Here is a 21,740-nt window from a genome sequence, read left to right as displayed (position 1 = left end):
ATTTGAACATATTTTATGGCAAACAGACTCCATTTTTGCTGGAATATGAGTTATATCTCAGGGTAAGTGTTGCATTTTTTTGAATTGTAATTATTCATGAAGAACAGGGAAGAACCGTAGAATGGTCAAGCTGTCAATCTTTTAAACAGACTGCTTTTTAAAAATTGAAAATGATCTACTTGTCTGTGAGCTGAAAAGAACTGTTCTTTTAGTTCTAATAATTGCTTATAATATCAAATGTTATAATTATTGTGTTAATATATCTTAACTGTTTTATTTAATCTGTACTTAGTCTCAAGATGGCTCCTGATGTTTTCCCAAGGTGTGTGAGGTGGCATGGTGCTATAAGGGCAAAGGTTGGAGGTACAAGACAATGAGCATGTTTTGTCATGGGCTGGCACAGGAGCTAAAGGAGGCTCTGGACTCCATGTGGCTACATCAACCCATAACAGCTGTTCCTTCAAATTAGTTGAGATGGTCAATAAATCAACATTTCCAAATGTCCAATACTCACAAAAAGATTAAGGGCAGGTAAATCGTATTTTGTAATCTTCACAGAGCTTAAAGCTTTGTTCTTTATTCAGGCAAATAAACCCAGTCAATGTACTGCACCTATTGAGGCAAAACCAAAGAGGATGATAATGTAATCGATAAAACATAAAGTTGACATATGAAAAACAGTGGTACAAACAGTCTAATTACTCAGGAATAATATCCCCAGTGCTTGCAGCTGACTGGTTTGAGACTGTCTGTACTTCACAGGCAATTGGGCTACTGCAGATCTGACCAGGATATTCCTTTCGAAGGTTCTCCAGATCTTCAAAATCCCCAATTCCTTTTGGGTCATCGCGATCAAACCATTGAGTTTTCTTGTTGCCTGTTTAAAGGAACAAATCAAATGAAAATTGTAAGCAACATGCTGAAAGGTGGAAGCAAAACTAAGTGTTGGGAATCTTACTGGGGGACATTTAACTGCACAAAATCAACTTTTACCACTTACCATTGGCCAAGAAGATAACTGGATGCACACAAAAATACCATGGCCACAACAGCAGGGCAGAGACTCATAATTCTGCAGCAAATAACTCACTTCATAACTTCCCAAAGCCTGCCCAGCTACAACGTACAAATCAGGAGTGTGATGGAATACTCCCACTAGCCTGGATGAGTTTAGTTCCAAAACAACAATCAAGAAATTTGGTAACATCTGGGACAAAGCAGCACTACAACCACCAAGTTCAGCATTCACTTCTTTCACCTGGTGCATAGAATTTTAGAAATCTACTGCACAGACGAAGGCCCTTCAGTCTATCATGACCAGGATGGTCAGAAACAAGCACCAAATTATTCTAATCCCATTTTCCAACTAGACTACACGTCTGTTCACCTCTTCAAAAAAATTAATCCGGCTGATCAGACATGAATTCCCCTGAACAAAATCATGCTGACTGTCTTTAATTAATCCACGTGTCTCCAAATGCAAGTCAATCCTGTCCCTCAGAAATACTATTAACAATTTTCTACCAGCGAGATAAGACTGACTGGCCTGTAGTTTGCTCTCTTCTTGAATAATGGTACCACATTGGCTGTCCTCCAGTCCTCTGGCACTTTTCCTGTGGCCAGAGAGGAATTGAACAAATGCCCTTGCTATTTCCTCCCTTGTCTTATTCTTCAACATGGGATACACTTCTCTCTAATCAATATTCCTCTCAGTCTTCTGCTGTTTTGAGCCGTGGGTACCTACCATAAGCCTCCCTTTTCCTCTAATCTAATTCTGTATATCCCTTGATATGCTGGGTTGACAGAATCTGTTTCTTTTTTGGAATATGTTGGCCCAGTACTCTCCATATTTCCTTCCTGAATGCATCCAATTGTTCTGAGGAAGATTTACCTGAAAACATTTGCTCCCAGTACACTTTGGCCAAATCATATCCAATCTTATTAAAATCAGCTTTCTCCCATTTGAGAACTTTGATTTCAGGCCCATCCTTGTCCTTTTCTATAACAATCTTGAATCTGACAGAGTTGTGATCACCGTCTAAAAATCGCGCCCTCACTAATTGTTCGACCATTTGCCTGGCTTCTGTTCTTGTTCTGATCTGGTCTTGTCTGTATCTTCCCATAGAAGCCACTCATGGTTTCACGTCTCAGTGCATATTCATTTCTTCATGAGCTGTATCATGATAACTAACAGTTGTACCTGCAGAATTTAATTATCTTCCTAATGAATGTCTGAACAGGTTGAAAAAAAATCTCTACACATGCTTCTTGATGATCTGGTATGCTCCTGATTTTAGGCGCTCCATTTGTGTAATTAGATAGATTAACTTGAATCTGTGCCACATTTTCATCGTATTATGAACATTAGTGAGAGTGAATTCATGTTGTGGACTGATTAATGACCTGTATCATTAATGTTTAAAGTGGAAAAAGTTTGATACTTTGTAAGGGAAGAAAACCACAAGATTCCATAGTTACGCACAAACAGCATTAACTAAGATAGGAAATTAGAATGGTAAAATAATCTACAATATAGGTGTTAATTTATACTCCAGCATCTGGAATTAACATGAGGAAAACATGGGTAACATGCAAACAGTAGTCAAAGAATGAAGGTGGACTGGATCAATCCCATGGATTTCTCAGCATCCCCCAGGTATGGTGACACTGTGGGTCACAAATTCTCATTAAACTTTCTCATCAACTTTCCTCTCAACCTTCACTTCTCCAAGAAAAGCCCCAGCCTCCCCAATCTTTCCTCATAGCTTGCACTCTCCAGCGTAGGCAACATCCTGATAATTCTCCTTCGCATCCTCTCTAGTGCAATCCCATCAGCGTAACCTCTTTGCTTTTGCATTCTATGCGTTGGCTAATAAAGGCAAGTACCCTGTATACTTATGATTTTTTGACCTGTTGCTTCTGTTTGGACCTGATTCGGGCCTTAGTAAGCTGACTATCAAAAACAGTAAATGACTGACCAAATCAAATAGGTGCCCTGACATTGACTGAAAAGTAGAGCCAGATATCAGCTGAAAGGCTTGAGGCTCCCAGAGATTCAGCAGAATGAAGATTTTTTTTTCAATCCTAAAGGCACATATTTCCAATTCAATTCAAAATTGATCTCAGTGTACTACAATACAACACATCATTGCCTCCAATGAAGAAATAATCAGAACCAGTAAAGAAATAAATTGTACAATTCTCTGTTTTTACTTATCTTTCATGAGCCAGAGGCATCACTGGAAAGGCCTACATTTGTTGACCATCCCTAACCAAACTTTGAACTTAATAGCTTGCTTAGTCATTCCAGACAACAATTAAGTCAACCACATTATTGTGGATCTGGAGTCAATGTAGGCCAGTCTGGGTAAGGATGGCAAGTTTCCTCTCCTCAAGGACATTAGTGACAAGATGCATGACACAGATCAGCATAAATTATGTGGCTACCTTGCTCAGTACGGTTTTCAGAATGTGGGATCAAGGGCACTGAGCCTAGTTTTCTACAGCTGCCACGTACCTGCCTTGTTTGAACGGGGGGAAAGGAGTTCAGCCCTTTAATTTTCTGACATGGGAACAACATTCAACATTGCATCATGATTAGCTAAGTGGAAGGGCAGATTCCACAATTAAAATGTTCAAAACTTACAAAAAGTGCGAGGACAGGTAAATCGTATTCTGTAATCTTGACAGCTCCGGTCCTTTTGCTCGGCATTCACACATGTAAATCCAGTTGAAATGCTGCACCTGTTCAATGCATAAGAGGAGCATGTGCTAATCTGATCATTAAAACAATTCAATCTCTCTGAAACAGTCCCAATTTCAAACTACACAGGAACAGGAGTAGGTCACTCAGCTGGTTTGGTATTTACTTAAATTGTTGCTGATTTGTATCTACCATTTTTCCTGCTTTAGTTTCACAATCTGCAATATCCTTCCTCAACAGGAATTCATCAATCTTAATGTTTGAGATCGTTAATTCACTTTCCTCACCAGTTTTTCAGGAACAAAGAACTCTAGATTTACGCTACCTTTTATTCTGAAGGGGAGCTTCCTGACATTACTCCCTGAAATGCCTGGCTCTAATTTTAATTTTCATAAAGTCATTGAACCCTACACTGCAGAAAGAGGTCATTTGGCCCATCAAGTCCACACCAACACTCTGAACAGCTTCCCACCCAAACCCAGCTCCCTACCCTATCCATAAACACCACATTAACCATGGGTAATCTATCTAGCCTGAACATCCCTGGGCAATACAGGGCAATTTAGCATTCTCCGTCCAAATAACTTGCACATAGAGTCGCAGAATCATACAGTCATTCAGCATGGAAGCAGACGCTTTGGCCCAACTCATCCATGCTGATAATCTAATCTAGTCCAATTTGCCAGCATTTGGTCTATATTCCAATAAACCCTATTCATATACCCAAGATGTCTTTTCAAGTTGTAATTGTACCAGACACCACCACCTCTTCTGGCAACTCATTCCATACATGCACCACCCTCTATATCAGTAAGTTGTCCTTTGGGTCCCTTTTAAATCTTTCCTCTCTCACCTTAAACTTATTTCTCTCGTTTTAGACTCCCTCCCTCCAGGTAAAGACCTTGGCTATTCATCTTATCGCACCCCTCATGATTATAAGGTCACCCCTCAGCATCCGGTGCTCCAGGGAAAGTAGCCGCAGCCTATTCAGTCTCTCCCTATAGCTCAAACCGTCCAACCCTGGCAATGTCTTTGTAAATCTTTTCTGAATCCTTTCAAGTTTCACAACATCCTTTCTACAGCAGACAGACCAGAATTGCATGCGTTATTCCAAAGTGGCCTAACCAATGTCCTGCACAGCTGCAACGTAACATCCCAACTCGTACAGTCAATGCACTGGTTAACAAAGGTAAACATATTAAACACCTTCTTCACTATCTTGTCGACCTGGGACTCCACTTTCAACGAACAATGAACCTGCAACCCAAGGTCTCTTTATTTAGCAACGCTCCCCAAGGCCTTGCCATTGAGTGTGTAAGTCCAGCGCTGATTTGCTTTTCCAAAATGCAGCACCTCTCATTTATCTAAATTAAACTCCATCTGCCATTCCTTGGACCATTGACTCATCTGATCAAGGTCCATCCTTGGATTGTGAGCAAAAACCAGAGCATCTGGGGGAAACACATGCAGACACAGGGAGAACGTGCAAACTCTGCACAGGCTGTCACCAAGTGGTGGAATCAAATCCAGGTCCCTGGAGTAGTGAGGCAGCAGTGATAGCCACTGAGCCACCGCGCTGTCCAAATTTTATACTTACATTCTGGACTCCAAAGGAAACAGTTTCATTTGAACTACTTTAGAATATCAAGGGGTGGCACGGTGGCTCAGTGGTTAGCACTGCAGCCTCATAGTACTGGGGACCTGGGTTCGATTCCAGCCTCATGTCTGTGGAATTTGCACATTCTCCCCGTGTCTGCGTAGGTTTCCTCCGGGTGGTCCGGTTTCCTCCCACAGTCCAAAGATATGCAGGCTAGGTGGATCGGCTATGCTAAATTACCCGTAGTGTTCAAGGTTGTGTGGGTTATAGGGGGATAGGTCTGGGTGGGATGCTCCAAGGGGCGGTGTGGACTTATTGGGCCAAAAGGCCTGTTTCCACACTGTATGTAATCTAATCTAATCTTTTAATCCTCTTATACAGGCTGTCAAATCACTGCTTTGTTATCTGCATTGAAGTTTATTCAGAGTCATGGCATCATACAGCGTTGAAGAATTGCAAAATTAGATAAATTCTTGATGAGCGAGGAGGTGAAAGGGCATTTGGGGTAGGAGGAATATGGAGTAATCAGATCAATCATATATGATATTTGTATGAACTCACATCTTCCATCTTGAAGTCCAGCTGTCATAGTTTTTTTTTCCACTGGTTTAATATGTCTGTATCCTTTTGCAAGTTTTTGCCTTTGCCTACACTTTGTATTGCACCTGCTAGCCTGGTGTTGAATATAATGTTCTCTATTCCTTTAAATAAGTCACAGATAAATAAATTGAAATACCAAGTCCCCATTGTGGGATACTACTAGTCATATCCTACCAATGGATATATACTCCATATCCCTATTGACTGTCAAATACCTCTAACCAATTTCCTACCAATGTGAAAAGGTTGCCTCCAATTCCATGTATTTTTATCTCTGCTAACAGTTTATTGTGTGGAGCCCGATTGAATGCCTTCTGGATGTCCGTATAAGATGGCAAGTATCATTATTTACTCAGAAACAATGTCTCCAGTGCGTGAGGCAGGGACCCCATCCATTGTCTCTACTTCACAGGCAGTCGGATTACTGCAGATTTTATCAGCATTTTCTTTTCGAAGATTCATGAGATCTTCATAATCCCCATTTCCAGAAGGGTCATCTCGATCAAACCACTGGGTTTTGCAGCTGCCTGGTTTAAAGGAAAACAAAGACTGTGCTGTGAGCAACACTTCAACACTTTCAATCTTAGGGTAGAAACTCATAAAGGTAAAATTCGACTGCTACTGGAAACTGAATTTTAAAATAAGTTAAACAAAATAATAAATTTTGATGGATAGTTATTGAAAAGAGCTTAATGAAGGAGAGAAATCCAGTATTTTTTCACTTCATGCTTCAAAGAGACTACAAATTGAGGATCCCACAGGAAAAGAGGGTGGTGCCTTTCCAATTTTATTTCAGCAAAAACACACTGGTCTCAAGAGCAAGACCAAATTCACTCTCCTTCAAGGAAGGAAGCAAGATACTGCAAACGCTAAAAATCTGAAACAATTTCAGAGAACTTTGATGAGCTCAGCATGTCTGGCAGCATCTGTGGGGAAAGAAACAGAGTTAGTGGTTTGAGTCTGGTTCTGAAGAACTCAGTTCTGAAGATGAAGCTTACTAGACTTGAAACGTTAACACCACTTCTTTCTCCTCAGATGCTGCCACATAGAACATAGAAAAGTACAGCACAGTACAGGCCCTTCGGCCCACGGTGTTGTGCCGTGGATTAATCCTAATCCAAAATTAAAATAACCTAACCTACATTCCCCTCAAGTCACTGCTATCCATGTGCATGTCCAGCAGTCGCTTAAATGTCACTAATGACTCTGCTTCCACGACTACCACTGGCAAACTATTCCATGTGCTCACAATTCTCTGGGTGAAGAAACTCCCTCTGATGTATCCTCTATACCTTCCTCTTAACACCTTAAAACTATGACCCCTCGTGGCAGTCAATCTGCCCTGGGGAAAAGTCTCTGGCTATCGACTCTATCCATGCCTCTCATTACCTTGTACACCGCGATCAGTTCACCTCTCTTCCTCCTTCTCTCCAGAGAGAAAAGTCCGAGCTCAGTCAACTTCTCCTCGTAAGACAAGCCCTCCAGTTCAGGCAGCATCCTGGTAAACCTCCTTTGCACCCTCTCCAAAGCCTCCACATCTTTCCAATAATAGGGCGACCAGAACTGGACACAAAATTCCAAGTGTGGTCTCACCAGGGTTTTGTAGAGCTGCAGCAAAACCTCGTGGCTCTTAAACTCGATCCCCCTGTTAATGAAAGCCAAAACACCATATGCTTTCTTAACAACCTTATCCACCTGGGTGGCAACTTTGAGGGAGCTATGTACTTGAACACCAAGATCCTGCTGTTCTTCCACACTGCCGAGAATCCTGCCTTTAATCCTATCTTCAGCATTTAAGTTCGACCTTCCAAAACACATCACTTCGTATTTATCCAGTTTGAACTCCATCTGCCATTTCTCAGCCCAGCTCTGCATTCTGTCAATGTCTCGCTGAAGCCTGCAATAGCCCCGATACTATCAATGGCAACTCCAACCTTTGTGTCATCAGCAAACATACTAAGCCATCCCTCAACCTCCTCATCCAAGTAATTTATAAAAACTACAAAGAGCAGAGGCCCAAGAACAGACCACTGTGGGACGCCACTCAGCACTGACCTCCAGGCAGAATACTTACCATCTACAACCACTCTCTGCCTCCTGTCAGCCAACCAATTCTGAATCCAGACAGCCAAATCTCCTTGTATCCCATACCTTCTGACTTTATGAATGAGCCTGCCATGGGGAACCTTATCAAATGCCTTGCTGAAGTCCATGTGCACCACATCCATTGCTCGACCCTCGTCAACCTGTCTCGTGACGTCCTCAAAGAACTCAATAAGATTTGTGAGGCATGACCTGCCCCTCACAAAGCCATGCTTACTCCCTTTTATCACGCTATGCTTTTCTAAATAGTCATAAATCCTATCCCTCAGAATTCTTTCCAAAACCTTGCTGACCACAGACGTAAGACTGACTGGTCTGTGATTTCCAGGGATTTCCCTATTCCCTTTCTTGAAAAGAAGAACAACATTTGCCTCCCTCCAATCTTCTGGTATGATTCCTTTGGAGAATGAGGAAGCAAAGATCTTCACCAGCGGCTTAGCAACCTCCTTTCTCGCTTCCCGGAGCAACCTAGGATAAATCTGGTCTGGCCCTGGGGACTTATCAATCTTAATGTTTGCCAAAATTTCCGGCACATCTACTGAGTTTCTCCAGCATTTCATGTGCTTGTCTCTAAGAAAGAATGCTGCATTGAACAAAGATAACGAAGCAAGGAATAATGTTTTAAACAGGAGTTCCAGTTTGATCAGCAGTTCGTAATAAGCATGCATACTGATTTGACACAGGTAAAGATTAAATTGAGAGCAACTGAGACCAAAGTAATAGGGATAAGGCCATGTAGCTTCATAAAGTCATTAATAGGCCTTTGGCTTGTACAGTCATGGGGGCTGGCAATGCTTTTTAAGGTTTTAAACATTTTCAGGAATCTCGAACATGCAAAGGGATTGCTATGATAAAGCATTGCTACATTTCATACCCTTATCCATCCAGATTAAATATAGTACAACTTTCAGGACATTTGTCATGGTTATTTCCAACAACGAATTTCAACTGCTTAGTTCTAAAGTAAATGGATAATAGTTGCACCATTGCATCCAGAAATACTATTTGTGGTTTGAAATTTAGTACACAAAACACCATTTAAAAACGTTCACTACTTACAAAAAGATTCAGGGCAGGTAAATCGCACTCTATAATCTTCACAGCTGCCATTTCTTTGTTGTGCATTAATACAGGTAAATCCAGTTAAAACGCTACACCTGTTGAATGTAAAATGGAATGTACTTGGTCAGTGCACTTCTCAAAACTATTCATATTTGAGAAATAAGCCTGAGTGTTCCAGGTCCCTCAAGTCAGAACAGAATTAGAGGGAAGGCACCGCATCAATTTAAAGATGGCTTTCCTTCCACTGGCCACTGTTAATGATGAGACGGGGAGAAAGTGCGGGATGCAATTCCCCCTCCACCAAACTGAGACTATTTAAAAGTTCATCAGCAACTTGTCAATTTTTGCGGCTCACTGTTTTTTAGGTAGGGCTTGCCAGTTCCTGGCAAAAAGACCATCTGAAGGTAGAAGGACCACATTAGGCCAGACAACACAACCAAGTAAAAGGGTCAGTTAGACAGAGGGATACTTGGCATTTGATAAGGTGTGCCCATGGCACTGCTTGGGCACAGAATGAATGGGCTATCAGTGCTTGGCCATTGACTGGCCAATTAACATCTTAGCATCTGATGAAGGGTCTTTGCCCGAAACGTCAGCTTTTGTGCGCCTGAGATGCTGTTTGGCCGGTTGTGTTCATCCAGCTTCACACTGTTCTCTTGGATTCTCCAGCATCTGCAGTTCCCATTATCTCTAACATCTAAGCATCACTGGGTAGAACAGCAGTAGGTAAGGTTGCTAAGAACCTGCTCAGAAGAAAGGTTGTAGCTTATATTGGGCTAAGTCTATAAGATTTTGCACACAGAACAATGATGGGAAACACAGGAAATGCAGAACTCCAGGAATCAGGCAAGCAGAAGAGAGGAAAGAGGAGCAGGATGGCAGTAAAGGCCAAACCCCCAACCCGGGGTACCTAATATAACAGCAGCTACTGAAAACAGAATTACCTGCAGATGATGGAGTGCAAACAAAAACTGCAACTGTCCAAGCAGATGGTCACAGAGATTGTTGCCCTTATCACCAAAAATCTTGCAGTTACCTGTTACCTTGCCAGTGAACCTGAATTTCTTTGTTTGCGAAACCTTCTTTGAATCAGCTTCAGAGGCAACATATCAATCTACCCCTCCAGTCATGGATATCAGGGATGGTATCACTAAGGGAACAGATAATTAATGACTGGGATGGCCTTTCAGGGACAAAGAGCATTGAGTTTTCCTTCATCACTGGATTGCCACAGAAGCATGGCATCATCCATGGTACTCATGTGGCTCTCAAGTCACCCAGTGACCAACCAGTGTGATCTAACAGCAAGGGGGACTTTTGGTCCTTCAATATCCAACGCATTTGTAGCCACAAGAGCTTGTTCTACGGGTGCACTCACTTCCCAGGGAGCTCTGTCAGCTACTTCATCTTCTATTAGTCCAAGTTAACTCAGGTTCTCACAGAGATGGACAGTCTTTGAAACGTTTAACCTCAAATGGCATGGAGGCACAGTATTTGAATAATTTAAGGAAGAAGTGAATACGATATTATTAAGCAAGGGAGTTGTCTGGGATAAGAAGGGACATAGAACCGAGATGATCATCAGTTCAGCCATGATCTTATTAAATGATGCAGCAGGCTCAAAGGACTGAGTAGTCCGTTCCTATCTGAATGTTCAAATGTTCCAATGTTCAACACTAACAGTGTGTATGGATGTATCCTAGTGCATAAGGGATATCCCTTGAAGAGATGGCAACTGTCGGCTCTATGGGGGCACTAGACGGATCCGCAGGGGTGATTCAACCAATGTAACCTGATCAGGAGATGAACGACTGAGTTGACCATCAGGTTTCTGAAGATTTAGAACCCTGGACCAGCTGAGTTCTGCCCCCAACACTCTCTTGCCAGGGTAATGACTATTATGGACTGGCAGATATTCTATCTTTACCTCAGATATTTCAAGGGCTGCTTGAGTTGAGATTGTCTATTCTGAATGTGTACCTTCAGCAATAGCTTCTGAAGAGGCTTCAGGGTCTCCATATACTAAGGAACTCTTTAAATTCAAGTTGGCAGTCTTGAGGAATGATGCCAGTTCTGAAAGGAGGGAGGCAGAAGCTTGGAAGCTGTAGACCCATCAGCCTAACATCTGTCATAGGCAAGATTCTGGAGCCCCTTATTAAGGATGTTATAGCAGTATACCTAGAAAATCACAATTTGAAAGGCAGCACGAACATAGCTTTCTGAAAGCAAAGCCATGTTTAATGAACCTGTTTGAATGTATTGACAGAATAAGTTCACGGACACATAGAGGTAGGCAACAGATGCCAGCTCAGAAAGGAAGATCAATCAAATCTCTGAATTATGATTAAACTCACCTCTCTTGAATAGGTGTGCCCTATCCCAGCACTCCCCATTTTTCAAGAATTTGAAGCCTACCCTCCTGTAACATGAGTTAAGCTATGCACTGATCCTCCATTTTTTCCCCTTTCTACATTTGCTGAGACATAGCACTAAGAGTAATCTGAGAAAGCTACTGCTGAGATCCTAATTTTTAAACTTCTTCCTTTATTCTTGAAAATCTGAATATGTGTTGGTAGTTTGAAATACTATAGTGGGAATAGTTACTGTTGAATGTTGTCTTCAGAGTTTGCTGCTGGGGTTCCTGATATTGTCTCCACTTCACAGGCTGTTGGTGTACTGCAGATCTGATCAGGGTACTCTTTCTGGAGATTCTGGAGAACTTCAAAATCTCCCTTCCCTGATGGATCATCATGATCAAACCACTGGGTCACACAACTGCCTGATTAAAAGGAACACATAAAGAAAAATTACACTGTGTGAAACACTTATACATTTTAAAATCAAAAGTCATGGCTCAGTGGTTCAATAGAAAATATATAGACTTTGTTTCAAATTATGACTTCTGAGAGATTAATCATTTAATTAATCAGTACTGGAAACCTCCTGTCCCACTATTTGGATGCCATCTCTACAAATAATCTTTCCAATTTATCCCACTCCCTGGATCAAGCGTCATAGCCCAACAAAACTTTCCAACTCAATTGTAAAACCAAATCTCATTTGCAAGTTTCTATTACACCTTCTTCCATCACCCTGCATTCCCCAGATTATAATCTCGTTCTCTGGAGAAATTCATCCACAGCTTGTCCTAAATCCAAATCCTTTTACTAGCTTCCTTTTCCCTGTCTATTTTCTCGAGGTCCCTTAACTTTGACTTATGTTATTAATCTTCCCTTAACCATCTCTGTTGTAAAAGTGGTTACATAAATTTATATTGCTGTATTTGAAAAATGCAAAGGTTTCTGTCCCAACTGTTGGCAATTTCAGAATTCTATCGAGTCTCGAGGTAGAACTAATCTCACTCCTCACATGCTTAATGACAATTCGTAGAGAGATAGAAAATAGGAACAAGCGTAGGCTTTTTGGCCTTTCATGCCTGCACCACCATTCATTATAATCATAGCTGATCATCCAACTCAGTACTGTGTTCCGACTTTCTTCCCATGCCCTTTGAGCCTTTAGCCCTAAGAACTACATCTTACCCCATCTTGAAACTATTTAATTATCCTCAACTGCTTTCTGTGGCAGAGAATTCCACAAGCTCACCACTCTCTGGGTGAAGAAATTTCTAATCTCATCTTAGTCTGAAATGGCCAACACTGGATCTTTGGTCTGTGACCCCTGGTTTTGGATGGTCTGATCACTAGGAACATCCTTCTGAGAGTACTCAATCTATTCATGTTAGAATTTTGCAGATTTCTATGAGATTCCTTTATTCTTCTAAATTTAATATAGTCCTAACTGATCCAGTCTTTCGTCATCCATCCCTCCTGTCATCCCAAGACTCAGTCTGGTAAATCTTCATTTCCCTCCTTCCATAGCCAGAATACCCTTCCCCAGATAATGAGCCCAAAACTGCACACAATACCCCAGGTGTGGCTGTGAAAGGATCTGGTGCAATTTCAGCATGACATCACTGCTCCTGTACAGGAATCCTCTCATTGTGTAGACCAACATACCATTTGTCACCTGTATGCTGACTTTAGTGACACCCTGACCTCACTGTACTTCCCCATTTCCCGATCTAGCAAGGTTATTTTATAAATTATCAATGACATCTTACACCTTGTACACTGTTCACAAATTTTAATATGGACTGTCTGTTCCCAACACATGGTGCCATTAAAAAGGCCATCAGCAGAGGAGCCCAGAAGATGTTGTATACAATCAAGCTGAGGTTCTGAGTTAATGTTCACAAACAGGAAACCTGGGAGAATGAATGCCAAATAACACAACCAATTAACTCATGACGACCATTCCATTGTTAATCTCAATGCAAGGGCACAAACATTCTAGAGAAGAGGGAAGTCATTTTTAAAATTTATCAAAGGATTAACTTTTACTTCCTGCTGGGGCTAGACATGAATGTGGTTGACTGAAGATGTCATTGTTGCCTAATGCGCTGGTTTAACATCACTATTTTAGCAGACAGGGTGAGGATGTCAGGACTACCTGATCACTGGCAATGGGGGCCACTCCAAGACTAAAGAACGAAGAACAGTACAGCACAGGGACAGGGCCTTCAGCCCTCAAAGCCTGTGCTGATGCATTTTGCCCTTCCATATTAAAACTGTCTTCACTTACAGGATCTGTATCCCTCTCCCCTGCTACTCATGTATTCATCCAAGTGCTTCTTGAATACTGCTACTTTGTCTGTTTCTATCACCTTCTCTGACAGCACGTTCCAGACACTCACCACCCTTTGTGTGAAAAACCTGCCTTGTGCATCTCTTTTAAACATCCCCCTCACACCTTGAACCTGTGTCTCCTAATGACTGACTGCTCCAACTTGGGAAAAAAGCCTCATACTTTTAATTCTATTCATGCCCCTAAACCTCCCGTGTTCCAATGAAAACAAATTAGGTCAATCCATCCTTTCTTCATAACTAAAATCCCCCAGACCAGGCAATACCCTGGTAAACCTTTTCTGTACCCTCTCGAAAGCATCCACATCCTTCTGGTATGTCATGACCAGAACTATATGCGATTTTCCAAGTGTGACATAACTAAAGTTCTGTAAAGCCATAGCATAACTTGCCTCTCCTTATAATTCAATGCTCCTTCCATTGAAGGCTAGCATACCATAAGGCTTTTTTACTACGTTATCTACCTGTGTTGTCACCATCAGTGACCTGTGGACCTGTACACCCAGATCTCTCTGCATATCAATACTCCTAAGAGTTCTGCCATTCACTGTATAATTTCCACTTGTACTTGACCTTTCAAAATGCATCACCTCCCCTTTGACTGGATTAAACTCCATCTGCCATTTTTCTGCCCATGCCGCCAATTGATCTATATATCTTGCTGTATCCTCTGACAATCCTCCTCACTATCCGCAACTCCAACAATCTTTGTATCACCTGCAAACCTATTAAACATACCAGCTATGTTTTCTTCCAAATCATTTATGTAGGTAGCTGCATGAAGAAGGGCAGCCTGCAGGACAGAGACAGTGGGCCAGCAGAACTCCAGGCAGGTTTGACGTCATGACTGCCCCCTAGAACTTGAAGGAACCACCTGCTGCACTCTGAGGACGGTGGAGGGGGGAGGAACTACACTTCTTTATGAGGAAAATCACATTGGTGACTACTTATCACCAAGTGTGGTGGTTTGACCCATATTTTAGTCTAGAGGAGATGCCGACAGGAAAAAATCAAGACTGTCATACACACCTGCTCATTTTTTTTTCTCTGCTTAAATACATCACTGAAAACTTGACCAGAATGGTCCAGAAAGTTGCAGAGTGTCTTCCAGGGTAAAAGGGTGTGAAAGGCCAATAAAATAGATTCAGCCCCAGTTATGCATGCTGGCTTGTACACTCTCCACATTAGGGGAAATGAACTGGAATAGGGAACTGCAGAATGGGAGGTTCCTTGCCCTCGTCTGGGGAATGCTGTGGCAGCTGAAGAGAACTGACTAAGAAGGAATATGTCCACCTTGGCATCTCAATGTGGATAACAGGCTTGGTGACATAAGTAAGGTTTGGAACTCAGGCGCTGTGCTGCCCAGCTAACAGTCTTGTCCCTTAGACTGTACTGTCTCTGCTCTGAGGGTGCTGCACCTTGGTCTCTGCTTTATCTGACACTTGAGTACCCAGACAAACTCTTTTACTTACATACTGTGCATACACTGATCTCTGTGATGCACCTCTCTAGTGCACTTTATTTGACCTTCTTATCAAAGTCGTGGCCATATGACTGCTTATGCCAGCCTAATATCATCTTATACATAGCAGCCCACAGTTATCGCAGTCTCATTATATGGTGGCCTCTGATGGTACTCAATGATGTTGGTCTGTTGGAGCAGGTTACCTACCTGTTCTACAGAGGCCTGATTTTCTTTCCATTAATTTTAGAAGGGTTGTATAAAATTAGGACAGCCTGAAGATGCTGCTTGTCCTGCTTGTACCAAAGCCTCTCTCCACAGCACAGGGAATGCAAATACAGCGAAGTCAGAGGCCTGGTGTCCATGAAGGCGCAGGGGAAACTCCTCTTCCTGGAGGGTGGCAGCTGGAGAGAGGGCACATCTCTGCTTATTATCATCTCCTGTTCCTCCCTTTCATTCACCTTCCACAGCCCTAACTCATCAAGGTTTGCACTTTCTGGAGGGCCATATTATGGAGAGTGCAGTAGGCCACCGTACTTATACACAAAGTATTACAGGACAGCACGTCAGTGGTACAGACACTGAATTCAATGAACCTGAACATGTGATCTGCTGATATTTGTGAATCAGATTTGTTGTCCAGCCTTTCTGAAGGAAGCATGTAACATGTTGGTGCTGTAATGGGAATCTGCCTGTGATATGCTGCAGATGTCTATAGTGTGCAGGCCACAGTTGTTTCTGGGGAGGACAGTCTCCTTCAGCACTGATTCTCACTCACGTCCAGAAGCTTTGCCTCTGTGTGTAGAATTTGCATCACAGGATGTTCTCTCTCCTTCTTCTTGGTACTTCCTGCCCCTCACCACTGGCCTCCTGATACACAATGCATCACTTCCTTTGCATGTGCCACTGCCTCTCTTCTCCAGGGGCCTTGACTTCTGACGGCACAGCTGCCAGCAGTTTTTTTGGAGCACAGGTAGAGTCCAAACAACTGTGCACACTTTGGCACCCATGTGATGTCAGGGAGGGGTGATGACCTTCTGAACTGAAAGCGTTCTGCTGCAATGTTAAATTCAAAACAGCTCTGGAAAGACTGCCTTCAGAAATGGAATTGGAAATTTTACTCAAGCAACTGACAAGCCAAAAGTAGAAGTTAGTACAATTGATAAGTGACATTGACTGGATCGACTTGTGTCGCATATTTCAAATGGTATGACCAACATGTTCATTTCTTGTTACGTTTTTAAAACTCTTTTCTCCTTCTGACTCTTCCAATTCTTCTGTTCCATTCCCTCTCCCACCTGACTGGGTCCATTCCATTCTGATTGAGCTGCGGAAATCCAGTCTCAAATTTGTCTAAGCTTTCCAAGTTGAAGGTAACACTCAGTTAATCAATTTTGACAGATATTCAACACACACAATCAAATTACAACATTAAACATAGAGCTATCATTTTCAAAATGGGATACTTGCAAAAAATCTCAGGGCAGTTAAAACGTATTCTGTAATCTTCACAGCTCCCATCATCCTGGTCTTCATTCATACAAGTAAATCCAGATTCAATGCTGCATCTGTTTTAACATAGAATAGCAGTGCCTGAGTTTGTAAAGAAATTTGTATCCTATGAAATTAAGTGCAAGGACAAAACTAATGCATCAGGAATTGTTTTTACTGGGGGATATTGTCTCCAGTGCTGGAGGCTGGGGTTCCCGATGTTGTCTCCACCTCACAGGCAGTCGGAACACTGCAGATTTGTTCAGGATATTCTTTCTTGAGATTTTCAAGATCTTCAAAATCGCCTTTTCCTGTTGGATCATCACGGTCAAACCACTGAGTTTTGCAACTACCTAGTGAAAGGACCAAATAAAATTCACACTGTTACCAAGAGCTGGAGATGAAATGTGTAGCTTAAGAGAATGTAACTGGTTTGAATGGAAGTTTGTTGAGAAGTTAATTAAATGGAAAAAAATTGAAGGATCTAGAGATTTCTGAAAGAAACAAAATGAAAAAATCTTCCATTTTTAATTAGCATTGGTGTAGGTGTTACTCATAGTAAAAATTTTTGTGACACAATTGGTTACATTTTCCACTCAAATTTTATGAACTATTTGAAGTTGAGTTGGAATGATGCTAAAACAGCTAAAATTTTGCCAATTCTGGATGTTAAAACAGCATTAAAAGACTAAAATTGGGATAAAGCTTAAAAAGAACATACGAACACAAATCAGTCAAAGGTAATACATTGATGAGTGTTTGACAGAATGATTATGTCATTCACAGCACTGTACATTACTAAGAAATAGTTAGGCCTTCCTGTTCAGCTTTCACCTTCAGCTCCTAGTGCATTAACCGAGCTGAACAAACGGCACATTTATTCTTTCCACCTTATTGGCTTCAATGGAAGATAAATCAGAAATTTCCTCCATGAATACCATGCAAGCAGTGAAGTTGAAAACTTCTCTCTCCAGGTGGGGCCTTTTAAAAGACACTTGGATCGGTACATGACTTGGTAAGGTTTGGGTCAAATACAGATAAAAGGGATTAGTTTAGTTCGGGACCATGACCAGTGTGGACTAGTTGGACTGAAGGGTCTGTTTCCCTGCTGTATGATGCTATGTTTCTATGGTTCTAGGTAAAGCCTGAGGATGGGATATGGATTTCATCCCATTTTGGAAACCTCACTGAATGTTTCCATTGCAGCCCCTTACTCCAATGCATCGGTAACACAGTGTGTTCAGGTCGCGCCACTGGTATGTAATTTGTTTGTGTCCCATTGTACAACATCACACGGTACTAAGTACAAGTGAACTTTTAAGTTTAGAGTGCCATTTCTGAAGTTGTAACCGGTGCTATGATCCACTGCCACTCTTTTCTGCTTCCCATGTGTCTGATGGAATGGACTGCCTAAAAGTTTCGTGGAGGCACATTCAACCAAGGCATTTAAGGGGGTATTGGATGATTATTTGGAGAGAATTAGTACACAGGGAAATGGGGAAAAGGCAGGAGATTGGCATTAGATGATACAAATGGGCTGAATGGTCTCTTTCTAAGCCAAAGAAATTCTAGAATTCTTACATGAAAGTACAAGTACCAATGATGTATGCGTGAAACACCTGGGATTCTTTGACAGGGGAAGCGTTTTACTAGTGAAACTCACTGCTGGCTGACAATGCAGAAGGCATTGGCAGGCTACGAGTGGCCTCCTGGGAGAATGGGAGACTTCAGCATTACAACCACAACTGTGTGGTCAAAATGCCTGTCTTACGTCTTCCCTGCCTAGGTGCATCCTGCCCCCCTAACACTGCCTGCTGCTGGTGCTGCTGTTACTGGTTGCAAAAGGCCAATTTTGTTACACCCCCTGCCTATTGAGGCCATAGGATTGTGGGTGAGTGAGACCTATAGTATTGCAGAAATTGAACTGTGCGAGATGGGAACATTCTATATTCATGGGTTTCACCCATTGAACAAATGAGCCATTGAGACTTTTACCTCCTTTCACTGTCAACAAACAAAACTCCACCCACCATACCCAAGACACTGGGCTTTTCCGTCTCCAGTCTTTGATGAACCTATAACACTCCACAAAAACTCCCTGAGTCACCCTTGCCAGTTGTGAAACTCCATACACCCTCTGCCTACGGCACAGGATTTAACAAGGGAAAGATACTCATCTTACACATAATTTTACAAATACATACAAATTTGATTATATTTAAATGAGTAGGAATGGAGGGTGACTTCAAAGTCTGTGGGGTTCTTCTACTGGTCAACTAAAATTTCATCAAACATTTGGAATTCATGGGAAAACAATTTCATAGTTATAATTTCTCATAATTTCAAAATTCTCATAATTTCAAAAGTGAAACATAACATTTAATTAGAGAGACTTTACAAACAACGTTTTAAATCATTTGAAAGAAGATGATTTGATGATGCTCATGTGGAGAGTTAGGTCAGTTGGCTGGATGGCTGGTTTACTATTCAGAGTGATGTCAACAGCATGGTGTTAATTGCTGCCTTGGCTGAAGTTACCATGAAGGACTCAAATTCTCTGTTTAGGGGAGAGCTAAAGACATTTGCATTAATATACAGTATTTATATCGCCCAAGCACCATAACCTCATTGTCATAGAGACATACAGCACAGAAACAGACACTTTGGTCCAATTCAGACATGCCAGTCAGATACCCTGAAGAAATTTTGTCCCATTTGCCAGAATTTGGCCCATATCCCTCCAAACTCTTCCTATTCATATACCTATCCAGATGCATTTTCAATGTTAACCAAATAAAAAAACTGAAAGAAATGTGGATGTTGTAAATCAGGAACATAAACAGAAGTTGCTGGAAAAGCTCATCAGGTCTGGCAGCATCTGTGAAGCAAAAATCAGTGCTAATGTTTTGGATCTGGTGACCCTCCCTCAGATTTGCTAAGACTATTCGAAATTTGCTAAGGCTATTCGGGTGGGTTTAAACTAATTCAGCAGGGGGGTGGGCACCAAAATTGCAGTTCGACTATAGAAAAGGTTAAGAGTAGGGTGGTCCGAAATAAAGTTTCAGGGAAGCAAGATGGCACCGGCAAGCAAGAAGTTGGTTTGAAGTGTGTCTACTTCAATGCCAGGAGCGTCCGGAATAAGGTGGGTGAACTTGCAGCAAGGGTTGGTACCTGGGACTTCGATGTTGTGGCCATTTTGGAGACATGGATAGAGCAGGGGCAGGAATGGTTGTTGCAGGTTCCGGGATTTAGATGTTTCAGTGAGAACAGAGAAGATGGTAAAAGGGGCAGAGGTGTGGCATTGTTGGTCAAGGACAGTATTACAGTTGCAGAAAGGATGTTTGGGGACTCGTCAACTGAGGTAGTATGGGCTGAGATTAGAAACAGGAAAGGAGAGGTCACCCAGTTGCGAGTTTTCTATAGGCCTCCGAATAGTTCCATAGATATACAGGAAAGGATAGCAAAGATGATTCTCGACAGGAGTGAGAGAGACAGGGTAGTTGTCACGGAGGACTTCACCTTTCCAAATATTGACTAGGGAACACTATAGTTCGAGTACGATAGATGGGTCAGTTTTTATCCAGAGTGTGCAGGAGGGCTTCCTGACACAGTGTGTAGATAGGCCAACAAGAGGCGAAGCCACATTAGATGTGGTACTGGGTAATGAGCCCGGCCAGGTGTTAGATTTCGAAGTAGGTGAGCACTTTGGTGATAGTGATCACAATTGTGTTATGTTTACTTTAGTGATGGAAATGGATAGGTGTACACCACTGGGCAAGAGTTATAGCTGGGGGAAAGACAATTACGATGAGATTAGGCAAGATTTAGGGAGCATAGGATGGGGAAGGAAACGGCAGGGGATAGGCACATTAGAAATGTGGAGCCTATTCAAGGAAAAGCTCCTGTGTGTCCTAGATAAGTATGCACCTGTCAGGCAGGGAGGAAGCTGTAGAGTGCGGGAGCCGTGGTTTACGAAGGAGGTGGAATCTCTGGTCAAGAGGAAGAAGAAGGCTTATGTTAGGATGAGATATGAAGGCTCAGTTAGGGCACTTGAGGGCTACGAGGTAGCCAGGAAAGACCTAAAGAGAGAGCTCAGAAGAGCCAGGAGGAGACATGAGAAGTTGTTGGCGGATAGGATCAGGTAAACCCTAAGGCTTTCTATAGGTATTTAAGGAATAAAAGAATGACGAAAGTAAGATTAGGGCCAATCAAGGACAGTAGTGGTAAGTTGCATGTGGAGTCAGGTGAGATAGGGGAAGCGCTAAATGAATATTTTGCAACAGTATTCACTCAAGAAAACGACAATGTTGTCGAGGAGAATACTGAGATACAGACTACTAGACTAGGTGGGATTGAGGTTCACAAGGAAGAGGTATTGGAAATCCTTCAGAGGGTGAAGATTGATAAGTCCCCTGGGCCGGATGGGATTTATCCTCGGATCCTCTGGGAAGCCAGGGAGGAGATTGCCGAGCCTTTGGCATTGATCTTTAACTCGTCATTGTCTACAGGAATAGTGCCAGGTGACTGGAGGATAGCAAATGTGGTTCCCCTGTTCAAGAAGGGGAGTAGAGACAACCCTGGTAATTACAGACCAGTGAGCCTTACCTCAGTTGTTGGTAAAGTGTTGGAAAAGATTATAAGGGATAGGATTTATAATCATCTAGAAAAGAATAAATTGATTAGGGATAGTCAGCACGGTTTTGTGAAGGGAAGGTCGTGCCTCACAAACCTTATTGAGTTCTTTGAGAAGGTGACCAAACAGGTAGATGAGAGTAAACCGGTTGATGTGGTGTATATGGATTTCAGCAAGGTGTTCGATAAGGTTCCCCACAATAGGCTATTGTACAAAATGGGGAGGAATGGGATTGTGGGAGATACAGCAGTTTGGATCGGGAATTGGCTTGCTGAAAGAAGACAGAGGGTGGTAGTTGATGGGAAATGTTCATCCTGGAGACCAGTTACTAGTGGTGTACCGCAAGGGTCGGTGTTGGGTCCACTGCTGTTTGTCATTTTTAC

General features: G+C 42.2%; 1 protein-coding gene across 3 annotated transcripts in view; it reads right to left on the bottom strand.

The window, feature by feature from the left end:
• Window positions 1-21,740, bottom strand: part of si:dkey-205h13.2 (uncharacterized) — a 156,220-nt gene that overhangs the window by 1,707 nt on the left and 132,773 nt on the right. For all 3 annotated transcript variants that reach the window (XM_059638018.1, XM_059638017.1, XM_059638019.1), the window contains 8 exons: window positions 16,903-17,077; window positions 16,700-16,801; window positions 11,670-11,840; window positions 9,063-9,160; window positions 6,253-6,427; window positions 3,647-3,744; window positions 703-877; window positions 515-612 (listed from right to left, as the gene is read on the bottom strand). In XM_059638018.1, coding sequence (XP_059494001.1) covers window positions 522-612; window positions 703-877; window positions 3,647-3,744; window positions 6,253-6,427; window positions 9,063-9,160; window positions 11,670-11,840; window positions 16,700-16,801; window positions 16,903-17,077 — 1,085 coding nt within the window. In that variant the 3' untranslated portion in view covers window positions 515-521. The remainder of the gene's footprint in view (window positions 1-514; window positions 613-702; window positions 878-3,646; window positions 3,745-6,252; window positions 6,428-9,062; window positions 9,161-11,669; window positions 11,841-16,699; window positions 16,802-16,902; window positions 17,078-21,740) is intronic.

Source organism: Stegostoma tigrinum, chromosome 28 (assembly GCF_030684315.1).
Source record: "Stegostoma tigrinum isolate sSteTig4 chromosome 28, sSteTig4.hap1, whole genome shotgun sequence".
Classification (NCBI taxonomy): domain Eukaryota; kingdom Metazoa; phylum Chordata; class Chondrichthyes; order Orectolobiformes; family Stegostomatidae; genus Stegostoma; species Stegostoma tigrinum.
This window is presented reverse-complemented; position numbering and strand designations above follow the sequence as displayed.